General features: G+C 38.8%; 1 protein-coding gene across 15 annotated transcripts in view; it reads right to left on the bottom strand.

Annotated features, from left to right (window-relative positions):
* Positions 1-23,286, bottom strand: part of PTK2 (protein tyrosine kinase 2) — a 193,840-nt gene that overhangs the window by 77,769 nt on the left and 92,785 nt on the right. For all 15 annotated transcript variants that reach the window (XM_048940406.1, XM_048940408.1, XM_048940405.1 and 12 more), the window contains 4 exons: positions 20,024-20,111; positions 7,059-7,138; positions 5,486-5,548; positions 1,289-1,343 (listed from right to left, as the gene is read on the bottom strand). In XM_048940406.1, the coding sequence (XP_048796363.1) occupies positions 1,289-1,343; positions 5,486-5,548; positions 7,059-7,138; positions 20,024-20,111 (286 nt within the window). The remainder of the gene's footprint in view (positions 1-1,288; positions 1,344-5,485; positions 5,549-7,058; positions 7,139-20,023; positions 20,112-23,286) is intronic.

Here is a 23,286-nt window from a genome sequence, read left to right as displayed (position 1 = left end):
TGGCCATCAGGAGCCCTCCCTTGTCGGCCAGTACAAAACCACTCCTCTTTTCTTCACAAACTAAAGGACACATTTAATTATTTGAACTAATTCTAACTTATCTTTAATAGGGATATCATTTTCATTAAAAATCAAGACTCATTTTTTCATCCCTCGCTTTTCTCTTCAGATACCCAGCGTTTCTTCACATCTACACAAGTTTCTGCACAGCTTCACCTTATGGCAATTCCTGCTACTTCTTCCAACCACTCATTTCTTAATTTCTGAAGAGCAATTTTCTTTGTCAGTTTTCTGGCTCCCTAATATTATTTTCTGAAGCATTTATTCAGTCATTTATGTCTGGAGCCTTTCACCACAATTTCTCCCTTTAGCGGTTCCAGATAATTGCTTAAATTAAAATGCAGACAGATTACTTAAATCCACTTGACTTCATTAGTTTCTGGTTTTCAGAATTCTTTTGAAACAAAATCCATTCATGACAGACCTTTGCTGTTTATCCTACCATTTAAATAACAATGAATAATCTTCATAAATCTGAAGCTAAATTCTATTTGTAACTCCTCTATAAAACCATCACTACTTACCAAAACGAGCTCTAAAACAACAATTTATGATTTATATTTGCATATATGAACTGCAGATGTATTTTACTGCGATATCCATATCTAGACTACTACAGCTGTAACACCACTTGGAGACTGCTTAACCCTCCCTGTTTCAGGGTACGCCAGGAAAAATTTGCATTTTTTACTCTGGGAACATATGGACTTCAATGAGAGTGAGATCTGACTAATGCTTATAGTCCCAACTAGGATTAACATAAATGGAAATGGCTGGAAATCTTCCTTGAATGAGCTGGCTACAATCTTGAGCATGAAAGGCAGAATTCGGTTCATCAAGCTGATGCTAAAAGTACGCTTTTTTTTCCTTGTATGCCCCCATCCTCCTTCTCCAGAAGCCTCATTCCTCTTTTAAGAAAGAAAAATAAGTTATTTGGTAGCAGATCTGAAGACTTGTTTTAAGCTTTTTGTCTTCAAGGTTAGAGGGGCACTTCACCCACATCAGCTCAGCAAGGACACGTAATCACTGGCTTGGTTCTTCCAGTTGCACGCTTCCACTTGAACTACGGAGATTTATGTCCTACCAATTTGACAGGCAGCTTTGACATTTTTTTCAGCAAGACTACAACTGCACTTACAGCTCTATATTGAAACTGATCATGCAATTTTCAAATATCTTAAGAATCTGTTTGTTTGCTTTTCATGTAGTTGATTGGAACCATAATTACCTTCACTGAATCTAGCAAACTCTTCGGAAAAAATCGTCTTAAACCGACATCTTTTCTGAAAGAAAAAAAAAAGCACACATTTTTAATAATAATTTTTTAAAACTGCCAGATATGAGAATACTGTTTTTGAGGGTATCTTGCGTTTTTAACTAACATATGCAGTATAGTAAATTACTTTCACTGTAAAGGCTTTGACAGTCTCAGAGTAACAAGTGCAGCACCATTAATCTGCTAACCATAGCCACTCTACAGCAAAGAGCAGAATTGCTAGTTTGGACTCAAAAGGATGTCAGATGTCACATCCTGGTGTAGAATGCTGGCTCTGGCACAGTGAAGCTTTGAGAATAGCAACCATTGACTGTACATTTGAATAATTTAAATTATATTGAAAATATTTTCCTACTGCATTCTTACAGGTTGGTCAGCTGAGAAGGGAATGACACAAAAATGGAAAACTCTAATAAACATCTATGTGAATTTAGTAGGAGAAACAATGCACAGGAGAGGACCTCTCATGATATCAGCTTAGTAGTTTTACCCAAGGTGGCACTGTAATTAAATTTTTAAATTTCTATGTCACTTTTTCCTCATATCAAACATCTGGCATTAGATTTCTCAGCTTTTCATTGCAAATGATCTCACTTCTTGCATTCACAAGTCAGGATCCTCGCTCTTTTCGCAAGCTAGGCTTCTATAAACTAAACTGCATCAAGCTCAATTCTTCAGACTTACAAAGAGGGATTTTCGTGGCTTAGGTGTGCAGCATCTACCTTATGTCTAACATGTATTTGTCTCACTACCAGCCAGGGAAGTTGCCTGGGGAATTACTGCCAAAAGAGACCATTATGCAGACAGGTGTATTGAGTGCTGCAATGAGCAAGGACTGGTTGTATGGACATTTGCAGAATATCTGCATGAGGAAAAGGAAAAACTGAAAGAAAAGATGTACATCTTTGCCTCTCAAAGGTATAAATGGCAACTTTTTCCCTCCAAAAAAGAAAGGAATAAATTTGATCATGAGCTAACAATATCTTTAAACAAAGACCCTTTGCTGCTTCTCAAATGAGTAAGAATGCTTTCCGTGATAGGACACTTTGCAGAAAGAGAATTTTTACGCCTGGCAAAGCAAGAAAAGCTGTTAGCCAGCTTGAGAAATACAGCATGTATCTGCTGCTACCTAGCCATGCAAGAGGACAGCCAAAATTAAAGTTAACATAAAGAACTTGCTCAAAATAATGAAACAGGGTTATTTTTAAAGCTCTCTCAAAACAAACAGTATTCAATTGTACAAAATATACTAAAAACATCCTCAACCAAGAGGAGCAGAATGTTCATGTGCAGCAGTGAACGCTGGCATCTGTGCCATGACAGTAAGCTGAAAGACGATAAAACTTTCATAAATGTTAATTCCTTTGATGCATTTCTTCTCAAATGCAAATTACCTGCCGTTTATCATCCCACAGTTAAATAAGTCTAACACACTATTACCATCTAAATAACATGCAAAGACATTTTGACAAGGAATATATTAGTTTAACATTAAGCATTTTAGAGAGAGATGGTGTTTTCAATATGAGGCACCCTCCATCACTCTGGTATTACTTATCTCAATGGTGCTGCAGCACACGGCTGCCATTCTGCTGCTGTTGTGGGTAAAGGGAATAGGAGAGTAGTTTTTGTACAGATTTGTACGCAATAAACTTGGAGGAAATTCTTATGCAGAGCATAATGAAACACAATAATAAAACTTGTAATAAAGCATTTAGGTTAGGCTGAAAATTTATTTACTGTAGGAGAATTTAACATAAGAACCATATAAATTCTATGCCAAGTCTACAAACAGGAGAACAAGTACTACAAATTCAAACATACAAACTGTTTTTTAAACACACAACCCTCCAAACTTTCTCTCACCTCCTCAGCTGCACTGCATGGGGATAAACCAGACCTAATCTGTTTTCTAAATGCCATTAAGAGGTGATTAGTAGTGAGATCCTGTTCCATACAGTTTTTTCAGTTTTGTATTTGGCCATTCTACTTGAGGACATGATGTAATTATTTTTCTTCATGTATTAACTTCAATAGGATTAATAAAAGACTAACTACAGATAGATGATACTCCTTGCTATATAACAATAAGCAGATCTAGGCAAGACATATCTTAATCTCTATTTTTCACCTCCAAGTTGAATAAAAAAATATTAGATTAACAGAACAGACTTGAACATGCTCTTCACAAAACTGTGGATGCAGCTGTTTCTTCCTATAGCTCCCATTTGCGTACTGGTAATTATTTCTGTTCTATGCTAACAGGCTTCATGTTTATCATGAAAAAATTCTTCTTTCATCACATGAAGGCCCAACTGTTAAAGACTAGTTTGATTCTATCTCCCATTTCCCATCCCCTCCCCACGGTCTTGCATGAAAAGATCAAAGATGAATATACATCAAATAGACATCTGACAAAGACAGGCAAGGAGCAATCAGATCAAATGTGAAAAAGTGCTATGCAAGAATTGCACTCAGCTGGTTAAGTGCCTCATCAGTGCTACAACCAACAAAAAAGGGAGAGAAACAAAAAGCCTCACTTGAGAAATAAATATTACTAGTGTAAGAAAATCTTTATAGGATAATTAAGGTGATAAGTCCAAACAAGTACTTTTGGCACTTTGCACAGACTCTTACAAGCTTAAAATTATTATCTACAGACACTTTAAGGTTCTTTTATGCTTCATCTCACAGAGATTTGTATGAATCCCATGCAAAACACATTTTGCTTCCAAAACTGTTAGACAAAAAAGCAACGAAGTCTGGCAGTGCACAACACAACCTTTACTTTTTCTCCAGCACAACATCAAGCTGTGACATTTTACACATCATGCTTTTGTTTCCGTCTTTCACTGCAATAATTAAGTTTAAATCTGGAAGGAGAGTTACTATTTGAAAACACGTGCATTGCAAGACACAAGTCACTGTTAGCCTGGAAGCGGCCCCACACTGCTGAGCCCTACAGGAGCTCTTAATTGTTATAATCCTTAATTAATACTGCATATCATCTGTTATGAACTTTGTTTCTTTTGTCTCACTGTCTCTGAAGTTCTTAATCTCATTACTAGTGTCTATGGTTCAAGAGCTGCCAATTAACTTAAATATACCTCCCCCAAGTTCTTACTGAAATACACATAAACTGTAACCATAGCAAGTCACAAACTCCTTCTCCCAGGAGGACAACATGCTCAGGACTTGTTCAGGTCACAGTGCTTTCCTACCTTTTTACACAACCTTTTGGCCTTTACTAACTGTTCACCTTGTTCATTTCTTGGCCCTTCTTATTCTGTTACAGGTCTCTTCACCCAGGACATTTCTGCTGGTAGCTATGGCATAAAACTGAAATCCTTCGAAAAATAACAATAATCCAAACAAAAGCAGAACTTCTCACTTCTGCACAGATAGAGGAACAGCGTACAACATTCAGTTATTTTTGTGAATGAATAAATTAGCTTTACCCTTCATTCAGAAGGTTGAAAGTTGGGCTTTTAAACTGGAACACTGTCCCTATCATACTCCATCTGGAAGAGCTGAATTCTAAAGATTAATCCACAGATTCCAACAACAGTTTACACAGCCTGACATTTCTTAAGGAATTTGGATTTTATTTATTTTTACTTAATCCAATCTACCATAGAACACAATTAACAAAAATGGTTTCAATATACAGACATTTCTCAGCTGTCCAGAAATTTGTGCTGTATTAAAAAAATGAACTTTTTACTGCAAGGTCACAACTCAAATCCACATACTTAGCAAACAAAGAATGACACCACAAGCAGTTTAATTCAAACTTTACCACAGATTAGTCACAACTAAAGAATGCCAACTGTGTACAGAAAAAACATTTAGAAACAATAACACCTTAGAAATAGATTTGATGATCCCATAAACATTAGCAAAGTTGAAAAAATCATCAGCTTCATGATCAAGTTTAAACAACTTCAACTCTACTTCCCTGTAGCAGAGTTGGAAGTGTTCCTACTTGTATATTTTAGTTGGTTTAATCATCCCTATTTAATGCACTTGAAAAGCTCAACAATCTTCACAAAATAAAAAATGACAACAGAAACTTTCTTTTAAGGACCTGAAATTAAAAATTCCTGAATAAGAAACAACTCCAATGCCATGCTTGAACACCATACTTACTCTAGCACTTCGTAGTTGGATTTCTTTTCCAATGCATTGCCTCTCATCTCTCCGTAGGATCTCCTGAAGTCATGAAAAATATTTGAAAGGAACAATTATTGGATGACCTGGCCTAAAACCAGTCAAACCTTTCAGAGACCAACATTAGAAACCATTTATGGAACGAATTCAAGTATAAATATTCTTATGCTATTAACCTACCTTGAACAGATTTCTATTTCACAAAATAATTTCATGCACTGGAAAATGCATGGGACTATACCAGTATTAGAAGAACTTCAACCCACTTTAATTGAGCTGCTAGTGAAAGAAGTGACCTAAACTCTTGATCAGCAGCTATCTCATAGCTACCTATGTCAGTAGGTAGCTCTCCTCTGCTCTCCTCTGTAATAGCACTCACGTTTATGCATGTAGTAGGGGGAGCCTCACCCAGTTGTGAATGGTGAGAACCAACAGTTTCAAGCCAGATATTCACAACAGTTGTTCAAAAATATGAAATATCAAGAAGGAGTAGAAGGCTGAGAGCATTGTTTTTACTGACAAAGTGGCCACTAACACTTGCAGTGTGAAGTCTTAGTAGTCACCTACTCACATTACTTTACCAAGGCAAAAATGTGCTGAAGAACCATGACATGCCACCCTGAGAGCCTCGGAAAGCAAAGTTTGACTGACAAAATAACTGTGGATTATGATCTTCATGAAATGTTTTGAAATAAAGCACTGTTTTTTGCCAGTATTACTATCTGCAGTCACAACAAGCACTTCTGTTTTCTCTGCACCTACCAGCGAAACTTACAGCAAGGATATCAGGTTTTCCTACAGTGCCCACACAATTGCACAGACCTAAGTTCTATTTTATTTGGAAAATTACTGTTTAAAGAACACTTTTATTCTGTGCTAACAAGTTCACATTTCCCATTAATTTCTTATCAAGTTTACTACATTGCTAATCTCTCTGGGCAAGACAACAGCATACGAAAAGCAAATGTATCAGGCAGGAAATTCTCCATAAATTAGCAAAGAAAAAACAACAACAAAAAAACAATCGTGCACTTCAGAAGCAGAAATGGGAACTCTCTCAAGGATCTGTTAATCTGATAAACTTATCTTTATTTTCCAGCCGTGTGTACAGTTGACGAGAACAGCAAAAATCCCCAAAAGAATCACAAAGATTTAATTATTTGAAACCAGCATATTGACTGAATGCAGACAGAAAAGGTAGCAGTACTTATCTTGAGCATTCTTTAGATGCAAGATTTATAGGCACAATTCCAGGACTGTTTGCTAAATAACACCACAGATGAATCGTTCTTTTAATGCCCTTCATTGTACCCCACAAATCTTTGGATTATTTAAATGAAGAATACATCCAACAAAAGCAAGTTACTTTTAAATATCAGTAGAAATTGAGTAGAATGCAGCCTGCCCATTTTTTGTTCAAACTACTTTATAGCAAAAAATATGATATTGAGGTGTATTGAGTAGAAATCCATGAACCATAACGAGTTACAAAATTAATGTATATATTCTGTCAGAAATATGGTGAATAATAAATAAATAACAGTCAGCTTACCTGATTTCAAGGCAACCTAGTTTCAAAGCAATTTCCTGGTCCACTTGATCTGCTATTTCTAACATATAGTCATTTTTTACCTACAGCAAAAAAAAAACAGGTATCATTAGTTATTAACAAGAAAAGGACAAAACTAGTGCTGAAGAACTTAACTCTGCAAATGCTTTCACACAACAGCCTTTTTTCCACCAGCAACACTCCGCCACAGTACAACTTTTATAATAGCTTATACCATGCTATGAGAGCATAAGCTTGCTATTGAGATGCTAAAGCCTCACTAAAGAAAGTCCTAAAATATCATTAAAAAAAACACACCAGAGAAACCGCAGAACAAAGAGCAGATTATAAATTAAGAGATAAATACACTTTATGAAATGCTTTTTGAGTGATTCCAAGCTGTAAGAAAAGCCATTTCAAACTCATTTAGCTATGAAACTCCTACACTAAAAGACAGAAACACAGCAGCAGATTCAGCAGCTGGAAGCCCTCTTCAGTCAGCATCCAGTCAGTAAAGCATTAGCAGGCAAAATAACAAATGGATCAAACCCTACAAAGCAAAGCAATAAATGCATGAGTCCTTCCAGGTTATGAAGTGCAGGAAAATTTTTGTTACGGAAAGACACAGAAGAAGAATTGAGACCAACTGTGTAGCAGTGCAACTTATTACAATAGTTGTACCATCAGAAAAAGCTTTCTTCATATGAGGGACTCATTCAGCAACTCAGCATGCTGACAAAACACTAAGTTTTTAATCCAACTCAACTCCACAATATATTAATTAGAAGTCAAAGACTTAACTAACCATCCTTCAGCATCACGTAGTTTGCAATACTAACATATATATGGAAATGAAATTGTTGTTTTGTACTCCCACAGGAGTGATACAGAAGATATGTAGAATTAATGACACTTTTTTTTCATCATAATGCTTACCATTAAAAGAAAAAACAAAAAGCACAAGAAAAAGTAACAAAAAAATCTCATCCTCACGCATATGATTCCTATTTGAGCTTTTCTGCATCTGTATCTTTTTTTTTTTTTCCTGTATCTTGCAATTACAAGCAAGGAGAGATGCATCTTTTAGGAAGTTATGACGTTTTGATTCTGCTTTCATTTAAAAGCATGAGGGCTATGAAGATGGTGGAGAGTCTAGAGGGAGCAGTGGGGCAGCACTGAGTTCTGCTCTCTGTGACAGCAACCGGACCAGAAGGAATGGCATGGAGCTGTGTCAGGGCAGGGGCAGCTGGGGGTTAGGGAAAGGGTCTGCACCAGAGGGTGTGGGCATGGAACAGCCTGCACAGGGCAGGGGGAAGCCCTGAGCTGCTGAGTTCAAGGAGTGTTTGGACAGTGCACTCAGATTTACGGTTGGAACAGTGTTGTTCCTGTGAGGAGCCAGGAGTTGGACTGGTTGATCCCTGTTGGTCCTTTCCAACTCAGGATGTTCAAGGATATCATTAAGTAGTATCTATTTACGTTCACATACTGTACAACTGCACCTGTTTGCAATGGCATAGTGTTTCTCTTCCATTATCAAGGTTTTGTTCCTCGAGTCAGAAGTATCATCCAGACACCTCGTAAATGGCAGAATGCAATAATTTAAACCAAAGGATACATATGAGCTTCGTCTGCAGTGACATGAATTTTGCTCTGCACTAAAACTGACAGACTCGAGCTCAGGACAGATAAATCAAGAATATAATTTTCAGGCTCCTGTGTTACTGCATCATTTCGAACTTTGCAGCACCCACTCAGATGGCACACAGCAGACTGGTTACTGTCTATTTGCAGGTCTGTACGGGGACATATGAAAACCAGGAGAAAAACTGAATATGTGGACTTTGAGTGAATTCAGTTCCTATATGGATGCTTACATTCCAGAAACAAAGGAAGTTAAAATGAACTACAACCAAATTACTTTTTATGTCATCCATACAGAGTTTTAATGCACCTGAATTGTACTCCCAATATAAGCTTTCATTTTCTACTCCCACCCTGTCTAGGCATTAGTCTCTATGGAAAGCCCAAATCACTTCCCTGAAGAAGCTAAAATACCTGCTCATGAAACCTCTTACCTAATCCACCTTTCATGAGTCCAAACCAAATACCTACTGATTAGTTCACTTTATTTTTTTTAAATAAAACACACACCCACTTTGGAACCATTTTAATAATTCTGCAACACCAGAAAATTTCACAGTGCTGTTATCTACTCTTTCCTTGAGGTATTCATAAAGTACCTGCCTGCAGCAAAGCATTTTCTCACTTCTGATATGTAAAATTTCCCCTTGCAGACACTACACTCATTCGAGGCTGCTGGTATATCATGATCAAATTTTTACTTATCTTCACAGTTCACTGCCTAGTGGCTTCCAGTACTGAAATAATTCATTTGCTAAACTGAAGAGCTTAAGAACATCCTCAGAATCACACAAACAAATTTGAAAATGCTGCTAGGCTCAAGAAACGACTATTCCATAAACAAATAAGCAAATATTTCAAGTTTTCCTTCCCCTTGCTTTCTGGCTTATGAGCTTTCAAAGACTCCACTCATGTTTTCCCAGTTCAAATTTGCAACTACAGGCACCACGACTGGACTAAAATAATTCGAAAGCCCTCCTGATCACAACAGTTTGGAAGAAAAAAACCCAGTCACGACATCCCCTCACAAAAATGAATTGCTGCACTTCATTAACATAAAGTAGTGCACACCCACCTGATCGTTTTATTTTTCAACTTTGGCAGGTATACAAAGACAGTACAAGCTTCAGGAAGCCTGTGGTCGTAACCTGGTGATCTAATTAGATGGAACGATGTTCTATTATGAACAGAAAATGTAATAAGTGGATGTAATTAATTTTATATTGCTTTTTTTTTTCCCCAACACTTGCCTGAACACATTCTTCTCTAAATTTCAGTAGGTTTAAGAAAAAAAGCAGATTCGATTTCTGCTCCCACATTACCAATAAGAACATCTCTTACTTTCCTTTGCCTACTATGTTAGAGCAACGCATGAACCAATCAAGGTCACATCAAGGTATGAATTTTGCAAGTTTCAGCATAACTTGCATAACATTGAGGAAAAAGCCCGAGCAAATATCAAATGGAAGAGATGTAAGAGATAATGCAACAGCAATTAAGTGTGCTGTCGTAAGACAACTGAATGGTTTTCCTTCTGTGTTTGCTCAATTATGACTATTATTCTTGCTATTAATACAGATAATGAAAATTGAGAAATTTTTTCATCTGTTTAAGAGAAAAAAGGGCTTATTCTGAAGAGCTAAATCCTGAATATATAAATAAGCAGACACAAAACTTTAACTGTCAACATATCTGAAGAGCTTGACAAGTTTTTCTTGTTTATAACTGACTCAAAAGTATGTGAAGAGGAGGATGAGCCCAGACCAGTGTTTAAAACAAGATCCTCTAAAGGCTAAATCAGAAAAATGTCACGTAGCATCAGTTTACATAAATATATGTCAAATCTCATATTCAAAAACCCATTAAAAATAAAACAAAACAAGCAAACAAACAACTGGCCAAACAAGAAAAAGCAACACAGCTTTTTTTTTCACTCACTATCTGCAGTTATAGTAACTACACGACCTACCTCAAACAAGATGCTCTGGCATCAATCCACCTCACACTTCTAGATGAGTACAACCATACAAAAGGAGCCTACCACATAAATAAGGAACCTATGAGTACTACCATATTAAGGAAGCCTATAAACAGGCAGGGAGCCAACTCTTTGAAAGGGTAGATAACAGCAGGACAAGGGGAAATGGTTTTCAGGTGAAAGAGGGAAGATTCAGGTTGGAAGTCAGGGGAAGTTCTTTACAGAGAGAGTGGTGAGGTGCTGGAACAGGCTGCGCAGAGAGGCTGTGGATGCACCATCCCTGGAGGTGTCCAAGGCCAGGTTGGCAGCCTGGGCAGCCTGGTCTGGTATTAAATGGGGAGGTTGGTGGCCCTGCATACAACAGGGGGTTGGAACTTCATGATCCTTGAGGTCCCTTCCAACCCAAGCCATTCTATGATTCTATATTAGTACTGAAGTAACTGTACTTGTATTTGCCCACTTGGGCTGATGAGTAAGAACTGAAGTTCAGCCTAAGCCTCACATTGCCATCAATCTCTCGGTCATGCCAACTACAGACTACTGCAACTAAGCAATGCAGTATATGAAAACTATGAATGCCAAGCAGAAACGCGCTTTTCACATACAGGAAAAGTGTCTTTCATATCCTTATAACATGTGGAACAAAACACATGCTGCTTGTTCAGAAAACACATGGTTAGAAAGGAAACTAACATTTAAATACAAGAATCACAGAACGGTTTGGGTTGAAAGAATGTCACAGTCCAAAAAAAATCTAAGCCACGATATATTACGTTGACATATTAATACCCTTTTTTGACCAGTATTTACCTTTTATTCTCACCAACGCATGTTTTTCATCACTGCTCGGCCAGAACAAAAATATCTGTAATGTTTCAAGTCTTTCAAACAATAAAAGATCAGAGATATTGTTAAATCATAAGAAAAGGAGGAGAACCATGAACTAGTAAGTTTTTTTCCACAAGGAAGACATGCACGCAAACAAAACCCAGTTGCACTGGACCAGTTTCCCTTCTGATGTCAAGACTTTAAAATATTTCTTCTTTTACTTAAAAGGACAAATTGCAGATTGCCTAACTTGTAATTCTCAAAATTCACTAAAAAATAACAAGCACTCTGACAGCTGTATCAATGGCTAGCTATGAATGGTTCCAGCTGGTACAATTTAAAATAAAAATTGGAGACAGGGGAAAGCCCACGTTTGTGAAGATGAAGAAATCAGAGAACAGCCCTATGCTAGAACACATGATCTAAGAAGAAATCTATCATGGGCTTCGTATTTTGTATACCAGCTGCTACTTTCAGAAGCCATCTGCTTCATTTTTCGGCACACAAGTTTTTTTAATGCAGCTGCAGTACTTCAGAAAAGCACTCACTTGGGCTGATGAGCCATCTTGCCACTGCAGTTCACAAAAACACAACGTGGGATTTCAATTTCTGTATTAAGAAGAAGAGCAAAACAATTTTGAACTGAGTACCAAATTCTTTCCATGAGTTCAGGGACTTTAAAAAGCCTTCTTATTCTGCCTTAAAAACATATTTTAGTTTAAATTCATACCCCAAAATGTATATATTAAACACAATTACCAAACTTTCTATTAAGTTTTGTTTTCAGACATAAACACTGTGGAAATTCTTCAGTAACAATTCTATCAAATGGTGTCTCAGTACCAATATTAGCCCCTGTGCTGGCTCTCCCATCTCATTTCATGTTACCAAGGAATTTCCCACAGGATTACATCCAATTTTTCAGAAGGACGGTTTAAAAATAAGCAATCTATTTCTCTTGCTTTACTTTCACTATCTGTGACCCACTTACACAACTTACAGGTCTGATTTTTATTTTTTCCTTACGATAATTGCTTTGGAATTGCATTTAAACAGCACTTCAGTGGTGAAGGACTCTCCAAAGAGTTAAAAACAAAATCAAAAGGAAACCCTGCCACAACACAGCAATTTAGACAAGCAAATGACAATGCCTTCTGTACCCCCTCTTTACTAAGCTGCAGAAGAATCACCATTCGAGTAGCTCAACAGGGCATGGAAGACAAAGGTTTACACTTCAGCACTTTCTCCTTACGCCGCGTGCTCCATCCACAGATTTTCAGATGGTGTTTTTTATCTTTTATATTCAAAAATGCTGTGCCTGTGGTCAGTTTGTCACATTTATATTAACAAATACAACTTTCTTCTTCCCCCTCCTCCATTTACAATACCCATTTGTTCTCCATTTAAACAGCTCAGGTGTATTCTAGCACCTGATACATTTCTCCTATCTGAAGGTATTCAAGTCCAGGTGTCATAGAATCACAGAATGGCTTGGGTTGAAAAGGACCACAGTGATCATCTGGTTTCAACCCCCTGCTATGTGCAAGGTCAGCAACCACCAGACCAGGCTGCCCAGAGCCACATCCAGCCTGGCCTCGAATGCCTCCAGGGATGGAGCATCCACAACCTCCTTGGGCAACCTGTTCCAGTGCCTCACCACCTTCTGTCACCACCACCACCACAACCCTAAAGAAATTCCAAGGTATCCCAGTGCCTCACTCTGAAAATCAAGTAGTTAAGTGACCAAGACAACGATTTAAGCACATTTGTTTTCCCTGCAACCTCGCATTTAAAATTACCCTGTGCACACGTTCAGACTGCATTTTGCTTTCTACTTACTGCAGGTACTGTATGCAAATCCACCACGATCCACCTTACAGCTTTCTGCCAGACATAATCCTCTCAAATATTCTATGCTTAATGCTGCAACCTGTTTTGCAGAGTTGAACAGACTGCCAAAAAGCTGTAGCCTTCCAACACGAAGGTCCCAACCCACAAGACTATCGCATCAGAAATCTTATGCAAAATTTATCCTACAAGATCCCTTACTCTCCTGCTTTGAACGAAGTACTGTATGCACAAAAGCTCAAAGCATGCCTCTAACGTCAGCATTTTTAGGAGCCACCTTAATGATCAAAATGGTAGTATTTAAAACATGCACAGGAGGAAAACATGTGGTAGCTCTCTGCCCCTATTTACCCATCTGATAATGTTAGATATATTATAGGAACTGAATCTGCATTGGAGAAAATTAAGGCTTCAGCTTTTTCTTGTGGAGTTAAAAGCACAGATTCAGTACTGGGATAACATTAATTTGCCATCTGCCCTCAGCTGCTCCTCCTCTACAACTTCCAAGGTCACATTCTCTACATTATCTGGAGGTGATCTTTGACATCTCTAATTTTGGAAGCTCCTATGTTAATAATAAGGGCATTAGAGATGGGGAGAAAAAAATCAACTTCTGGCAAGGCATTGTTTGGGACAGAATGGCTAAAAATGATCCCTTCTGTCAGTGTGGGCTGATCTCCAGATGTCACTGCAATGTACACTGCTGCTTCTTACATTCTCCACAAAGTAGGACTATACACTTGGGAACCATATAGTGCTCAACCTACTAAGCGTGCCTCGCTAGCAGCTAATTTTATACTCCTCCTTCTGACACAGGGTTTTACTTTTCCAGATCAAATGAGTCCAAAGATCAATGTGATTTGCATTTTGCTTCTCTGACGTGTGTTACACATGCATCAGAACAACGCAGGCATCAATACATGAAAACCTGTGCTGAGTAGCTCAAGACCACAAGTGCGAAATAACAGTCACTCACACATGACTGAAAGAAAGCCCACAAGCACTATTTTCACCACTTCTGCTGACAGGTGGGAATTTAAAAATCAGAGCAGCTGCTCTCCTTTGGACCAGGTTTGACTGTGGAAGAAGTATTTGGGAACACCAGTGTGCTTTACATTCCTGGCACAGAGCACTGCTCGCAGGAAGCACTGTGTGACACAGAACGTTTGGAAGATGCAGCAGCAGTGCCACAACTGTACAAGCTGCAAGATCTCCAAGAATATCAGCACAGTTCTGAGGCTGTAAATCAACATTTATAGTTAAAAACAGTACTTTGCAAGGAATTGTGAATCTCAGCCCTTTCAAGAAATGACCCCTACAAAGGGTACCTCACTTTAAATTACTTTCAGAAGCTGTAAAATGCAGACAGGTGATGCTCAGTTTGATGTATTTTTTCACTTTCTAAGCAGTTGCAATTCTTACATTTATTACCATTTTGCTTTAGGGCACCATTTCGCTTAAGGGTTGTGTGTCAACCATTAACTCTTCTTGAAGGATTTTATTTTACTTCTCACAGGCTGCTGCAAATACCAGGAAGAACGCATGCTTTTCCTCCTATGTCCTCAATTTTCTTCAAAGCTTTAACTACCAAAGTCATTTGCTTCAGGTCTCCTATTTTTATTACAGCATTAAGAGACGCTGTTATTTAATTAGGTTAAAGAGTCTAATTCCCAGCCTGTACTTCAAATTATATCTCAAGCACCGAAGCCTTATAAAACTTAAATCATTATTATAGTACTTGCCTTGACTTAGAACTTTCTACGTGTTCAGGGACAGTATTATAAAAAAGGTATTCCATTTGCATGATATATTTCTCTAGCACAAAACAGGAGTGATTTCTGTATGTATGGAAATGCATTTGTTATCTTCACAGAAACAGAACAAATAAGTCTCACTGCTTACCAGAAACTTTGTCTCATTTTAGCACACAAAACTTTTTTTTTTGTTTTTTTGTTTTTTGTTTTTTAAAGGAGACAATTTCTAATAATAACACAGCTGCACTGAACTGGTGTGAGGAAATATGGGATTTCTACACACAATTCAGCTCAGTTCTACCAGAACATCATTTATCTGCCCTAACTTCAAGCTCATTCTCTCCCTGCTTGCAATTCCTTCTCCTGTGTTACATAAACCTTGCCTCATTTAAATGGCAAAATCAAAACACAGCCAAAAGTCTCCTTTAATAGATGAGTGGACCGGAGCTGGAAGTATAAAAGCTAAAAGAGGCAGCATAGAGAAAAATTCTACATTGATAAAAATGACCTTTCCTCCTTCTCTGTGATGTAAAAACCCCAAAAGTTACTTCCGAAATATCCTGTTCAAGGCACAGGGCAGCAACAGCAGAACAGCTGAGGCCCAAGAGTTGCTTACCCCCCACTCACATGCAGATGCTTACTGCCTTTTCATCAAGGAATAAACCATCTCCAATTACTATAGCTAACGTGCTATTCAAGGATAAATGTGTGCAGGCTCTTGTCCCACACTAAAATGCAGGCAATTCAAGTAGCTTACATCTGACTCTAATTACATGAATGTTTTAAAAATCTGTACTCTGTCTTGATGTGAGATCCAGCCTTCATTCCTCACTCTGCTATTCAGCCTGTACCCTTCCACCTCCCAACAACATTCACACCGGGACAGAGAGAAAGACACCTGCAATGAATTCCACCAACACTTTTTTTTAAAGCAAACCAAAATGCTCCAAGTACAAGAAAAACATGACAGTTCTCCTTACCTGACAAAAATTCCAATTTTTAATTCTCCTTTTATACTTTGTTTATTCTGAAGCCTTCTCAAGTATCAGTTTTTAAAAAATTATACAGCTATCTTTATTCTTTTGGGAAGAGGGCTGGAGCATCTCTCCTATGAAGGAAGGTTGAAGAAACTGGGCTTGTATGGCTTGGAGAAGAGAAGGCTCCGGGGAGACCTCACTGCAGCCTTCCAATATATCAAGGGAGTGTATGAACAGGAGGGGGATCAGCTATTTACAAGGGTGGATAGTGATAGCACAAGGGCTTTATGGCTTTAAACGAAGACAGGGGAGGTTTAGGTCAGATATTAGGAGGAAGTTTTTCACACAGAGGTGGTGACACACTGGAACAGGTTGCCCAAGGAGGCTGTGGATGCCCCATCCCTGGAGGCATTCAAGGCCAGGCTGGATGTGGCTCTGGGCAGCCTGGTCTGCTCTTTGCTGACCTTGCACATAGCAGGGGGTTGAAACCAGATGATCATTGTGGTCCTTTTCAACCCAAGCCTTTCTGTGATTCTATGAAATAAGGAAATTATGTACTGATGAAAATTCATTTACAATAGCTCTCCTCATCATCTCATGCACACTCTGTTTAAAGGTTGTCGGGTGAGGTTAGAGTTGTTTCACACTGGAGTATCTAATACAACAGGACACAAGTTGCAGTGAAGACTTTCATATGAAGGCAACACAGTAAGTGTATGCAGGCTGTGCAACCACCACCAGGTGCAACCCCATTTGCCTCATTCGGGTGAAACTGCAAGCAGTACCCAAGGGAACAATAGAGTCAATGCAATATCACCAACTAAGCGTTTTTCTGCTTAATGAAAAAGAGATAATTGACCACCACAGACCTCCACTACCTTTGCCACCTCCTGAACAGACCAGCAAAAAAAAGGTTAAATTCTAGAACGACTCTTTTGAACAGGAATCTCAGGTAGGAAATAAGAAGATGACCATAGCATCACTCTTCTCTATTTCCTGTCTCAAAGCTGAACTGCCTGAAAAACAGATGCATTGATAAACTGCATGCTATCACTGTTAGTACGACTGCGTGGGATTAGCATGTTTTGTAATTCTGACGTTATGAACAAGTTGCAAGGCTTCCCCTCCACATATTGATTTGAACCATTTGCTGTACAGCTTGCAGACCACAGGCACTCCTGCAAAAGGTCTCATTAAGTGCCCTGCTTTTATACTCCCAATTAGAAGTGATTACGCCCACTGCAGCTGGCTGAATGACTGCCACTGATTGCAAACTGCAGTCTGCTCCGGTCTCAGGTTCCTGACTGGTCCAACAAAGAATAAGACAAAGAAAGGTCACAGCATCCTTCATATGGTCAAAACCAAGAAAAAAAAAAGCACAAGTACAAATAAAAAAAAAAAAAAAGCATACGTACAAATATGACAATAATAAAAACGAGGAGATTTACATGTTTGCATAGATTCATACAGGGCAATGCACATATTGAAGTAAATGAGAGTAGTCATGCATGTGGAGTTATAAATGTGTGCCAGTTTTCCCAATTTTCAGTTCCACAGCCTGGTAACTGTGGCTGGGTTTAACTGCATGAATAAAACATGGCTGCTGACAGCGACTAAGGTAATATTTCAGTATTTTTACCGACGTTCTGTGCTTCTGAAACTCTGTGAAAGATGACAGGTCACTTGGGGATTCAACCTTACCCAAACTTTCAGCTCACCACCTACACTGCTGCTCTGCAATTAAAACTCAGGAAAATCGTTTCACCATTTCCAAAATTCACGGACATTTCACAGGTGACCAAATCACACCCCTTTTCCTGCCCCAAGACCTCCTTAATTTGACAATGTACATTTTAATCAGCCAGACAACATGTGTTTAGATGTCATTAGGACAGTAACTGGTCCTCAGACACATCTCGAAAACAAAGGTTTACTCATGGGCAGCATCCGGCCCTCAAAATCCTTTTCTCTCATGTACAACAATACACAAGAATGCAGTTGGCTTTTACATCCAAAAAAAGCCAATTTGAATCTATAGTTGTTAATGCTTTTGTTTGCTTGTTGTAAATTCTTTAACTGAGTCCCATGTTCATCATCTCTAACATAGTTATTTCTGTGCAGAAACCTCATAGTATCTGTGTACATACATATTTATTATTAATTTAATTTTATTATCATTTAATAAATTAACATATAATTTTATTATATTATAATGTTATTTATACGTGCATTTCATTGTTCTTGCCTATACACAACATGCTGTGCCTGACTGCACACTGACTGCGAAGGATGAGCTGTGGTTAGCAAAAAAAGAGTAAAATGCACAATGGCAACAAGACAAAGAAAGTGAAAGATTATTTCCATATCCCTCCCTGTTCTAGGTTTGTTTTACACTGCAGCATTATTTCTCAAAATAATTATCTTTTTCTGCTTTCTTTTTATAAGCCAGTGAGGTTACATTAGAAGATAGATGTAATTGTCCTAATTTACTCAAGAAGCCAAGTGAGAATTACAGAGCAAAACAGAGCCAGGGACAGTGTACCAGCTCTGAAACTTATGCATGTGATTTCCATGACAACAGAGACCCAAATACCTTGCAGGACCCCATAAAGAAGAGCAGTGACTTTGTAAGAACTGCATTTAGAAATGCTTCATGATAACGTGAAGAAGAGAGGGGAAGAGAAAGTATTTGTAAGGTATGCAGAAAAAGGAGATAAGAACCTCTGATATTCGCTGTACAATAAAACTGGGATTTGGGGCATCATCAGAAACAATCAGCTGTCTTCTTTCATATCAGTTCCTTCATAAGCCTTCTTGCTACCTTCACACATTTGTACCTTATTCCTCCAAGTTTAATAAGAGCACCTTTGTCAAGAAGTGCTGTAAGTACTGCTCTGGCATTTTCAATTCCTTGCTGAAAGAAACAGTGAGGCACACAAGAGAAGAAGCTTTAGGATTGTAGTGCCACTGTTTGCAAATAAAACAAATCTTTATATATACAAAAAAAAGGAAAATACAAGGAAATAAGGGGGAAAAAAAGTATATCTCAAGGGGCTGAAAAGACCTACCTGCTTCCCTTTCTAAAATCTTGAATACCATAGGAGCTGTGACTGCTGGGTGAGCTTCGTCAAACTATGGTGACAGCTTCTTGATATAGAAGGGGAGCAACCCAAGAAACTCTCCTGAACTTTTCTGCCCTGCTGTAGGCAGGGACACCTCCCACTAGACAAGGTTGCTCACAGCCCCATTCAGCCTGGCCTTCAATGCTTCCAGGGAGGGAGCATCCATAACCTCGCTGGGCAACCTGTTCCAGCATCTCACCGCACTCACAGTAAAGAATTTCTCCTCATTATCTAGTCTAAATTCACCCTCTTACAGTTTAAAACCATTTCTCCTTGTCCTGTCATTACCTGCCCTTATAGCAAGTCCCTCCCCAGCTTTCCTGTAGGCCCCCTTCAGGTACTGGAAGGCTGTAAGGTCCCCCATGAGCCTTCTGCAGGCTCAAGAGCCCCAGATCTCTCTGGGATTATCATGTTTTCCTCCTTCCAGTAACTTCAAAGAGAAAATTTACTCAGAAAGCTGTTAAGCTAAATATGTCTGGTAAAAACATTCCATGGTTGCAGTAAAATCACCTGCTTATTTACACTTGCAAAAGAAATAAAGAAACTCAGCAATTTAATAAAGCAGTAAACACAGAAAGTCACAAAGACAGCGGTAAATTTCATCGGAGATGAGACAACATCTGCAGAGCTACCAGAAAAGATCCCCCATCGCTGCTCAGGGAGAAAGGCACCACTGTGGGTTCCCCTTTTTTACTTTACATGTGAACCTTAAGTTTTACCAAGTTTTTGTTTCTGCAACACTACATCATGCACATAAACAAAGCAAGGATCTTCCAAACAGATGGCAGTAAAGCAGAAAGTAACTGATAACTGAATGTACCTGCTGATAGAAAAAATTTAAAGTTGGTTTGTCCTCAGTGAACTGGTTTAGAAATCCTTTGGGCAGGTATCGAATTCTCAGTTCGTATCTGAAAAACAAGGAAGAGAATTAAACTGGTAAGACAAATAATATCAGACTTCATTGCAACCACAGACAGTCTTCAAATGTTGTACAAAATACAGATAAAATCAATACAAACACTGAAAACTAAGTAAAAATTCTAGCATTTGACCACTCGGACCACTAAATCAGAGAGCACCATACCACAGAGTGCCTGACATTTCATAAACACACTTTCAAATGACCTGCACATAAAAACAAACATAAAACCCTCATGCTTCCCAAAGCTTCACTGAGGACTGAAGCGTCAGGACCCAGAGCAGATAAGCCATTAGGTGCAGACCCATGAGAAGGGTGCCCTCTGTGAGGTGATAGCAGCACGTGAGCTGCCATAGCCATAGGTGTGACCCCCTGCCTTTTCCTTGGCATGACATCCCTGTACAGATCTCACTGCTCCGAGGGAAGGTCAGCAGGGAGCCACATCCTACAGATCCTGCAAAACAGGGGCACAGAAAACAACATTTGTAAAACAATCTTCAGGCCGCAGGTTATAAAAGAGATGGAGGATGAAGCCAGGCATAAATGAAAAAATAAGTCAAAATCACATTTAATGAGAGTCATGTTTTGAGAGCTGTCTTGAGAAGGTGCACAGGATCACCCTTTATTGCTGGTCTGCATTTCCATTTCACGATTGTCACCTTGGTCCTTTTACAACGATGGATAGGGGGTATTTCCTTATTCACCTCAACTTTTAACTTTAATCCAAACTGTACCCATTCAGTGGCACTGTCTTTAAGATGATAAAGCTCACAGGCACAGGTACTTTTCTTCCCATCCTGTTCAGAGTGGCTGGTTGGGTGTCTGGCAGAAGCCAGCATCACCTACCACAAGTGCTTGATCAAGGGAACCTCCAACTGCCTGGAAGAGGAACATTATGATAGAACACGTTTTGGACAGCTTATTTAATGATGAAGTCTGAAGATAGGGTTGAATTATCACAAATATGAATAAGAACACTTTATTTGATCATCCAAAGTATAAAGAACAAACTGAGTCAACACTTAAGTCACTCTGTACCATCTCTTCTATCTTTCCGTTGTCTTGCAAGGAAAAACCAGAGATTGTTCAGGCCCCATGAAATGCATACAGAACTTATCTCAAATCTTCAAAGAAACATGCTGACTCTGTCATCTTGATAAAGAGATGAGAAAATATGGGAAAAGTAGTATTTCCTGTACAGAACTTGGTCTGCTTCACTAAGGAGGCATGAGAAGCACTGCTTTTTGCAACAGGATCTTGTGAGAAAAATAAGGCAAGGTAAAAAGCTTGGCTGGGACAGCTACAGTGACCTTCATTACCTATTTATAAAGTAATCTCTGATTACACTTATGGGAATGAAGAAGACAATTTCCACAGGCCAATTCAAGGTTGGGCTTGATTTTCCATATCCTCTAAACATACTTTTTGAAATGTGGCCAATTCAAGAGAGAAGTCCCTTCCCACAAAATGGATCTGCTTGCTGAGCAAGCCATTGATGTCTACCTCCCTTTAGTCTGATAAGAACACTATTCAGAAGACTACAATTCCAGTTGTTGCTATGTATCTGTGTTGGGGTACAGGAGTTTCCATGCACACAGTCTTCCACTCCAACCTTCAGAACAATGGGCACCACAGTGAAAAAGCTGTACGCTGTAAGTAAGCACAGCACACACTGCTGAGTAGTTCCAGGAGCTTCTCTTGGAAAAACAAGCACTACCTGGGCAGAAGCTGAAGAACGGATGATCCAAGTCTTCATACCTCAGGGACAGCAGAAGAAATAACCCAACCATGTAATTTAGCTCCAGCAGGATCTGATTCAGTTTGCATCACCAGAAAAGGAAACAGAAAAGAGAAGATGGGAACAAATAGGGTGGACACAGCTGGGAGAAAATAGCCTTGTGTGAGATTAATGAACTGCATCAGGCTGCTGAAGGATTAAGCAAGCATTAGGGCTCATAGAAGAAAAGGCAGAGGGTTGGATAACTGGAAGCACGAAAGGGGAGAGGAGAGCTGTGAGGTTATTTGTTGCCTCATTAAATCACACCACGAGTCTTCTGGTCTTTGTGCCAGTGCAGAGGCACTTGTGCTGATACAAGAATTTGTAACACACTACAGCTAAGCAATGGGGCTTCCTTAAGAGTGTCATTCACCTGTTATAGCCAAAGTACGAATGGCATGCAGTTACAAGGACCAGCTCCACCTATGCACCTTAACCACAGAACAGGAAGATCTCTACCCTATACAGAACACAGTTGTTCCAAGCAATAAAATTTGTTACATGAATCTCTCCATTTTCCCCATATGGGGCCAAAAAAGGGCAGTAAATGGAATGGTGCTTTGGCATATACCATTTTTAAAGGACAGGATAGCTGCTGTGACTGTTGGTAAAGGCATACCCTTATCAAAAATAATCAGGGCTGATGTAATGATTTAAGACTCTCAGATCCTGACGTTCCAAGTTCAACCTGCCATACAGGACTAAAGAATACACGTCAGAGAGGAAGATTAATTCCTGTTTCACTCTTATGCCCTTCGAAACATCCAACCATTAATATAATACTACAAGTGAAGAGGAATTTCTTCATTAAAAGATGAGTCTGATGCATGCCTTGCTGACATAAACACTAAGAGGAAACCTGAAGCAAATAAATCAAAGGCACTCCGGTCTTTATTACCTTTACATGAAACACCACTGGGGTTTCATTCGTATTTCAATTGTCATCTTGGAACATCTTGCACACACAGGTCTATAGGACTTCATAGAACGTAATGCTTAACAAAGAATTAATTTATGCTGCAGTAAGATAAACGTGACAGCAGCAGTGTCACTGGAATTCAGCAAACTCTCAAACTACATTTGGATGACCAGAGTTATTCTAAAGCAAATACATGAAATTGTGCTTAAATTATGCAATATTGTTGTAGTGCTAAACCTTGGACATCTCTTTGAGATAAGATAGTATTACTCAGGACTCCCTCCTTCCTTCCACTTACTTTCAGGACTCAACTGTTCCCATCTTGTGCAAAACTGTCTTTTTTTTTTTTAAGCAAGAAAGAGGTTAGTATTATACATAAAAGTAAACATGAAGGTCAGAAAAGACTTCCAGTAAGCAATGATTTCCTGTTTGTCTTTTGCCACATAAATGGTTTTATCATTGGTACTT

Source organism: Lagopus muta, chromosome 3, assembly GCF_023343835.1.
Source record: "Lagopus muta isolate bLagMut1 chromosome 3, bLagMut1 primary, whole genome shotgun sequence".
Lineage (NCBI taxonomy): Eukaryota > Metazoa > Chordata > Aves > Galliformes > Phasianidae > Lagopus > Lagopus muta.
The sequence above is the reverse complement of the archived record's forward strand: the minus strand, read 5'-3'. Positions and strand labels throughout refer to the sequence as shown.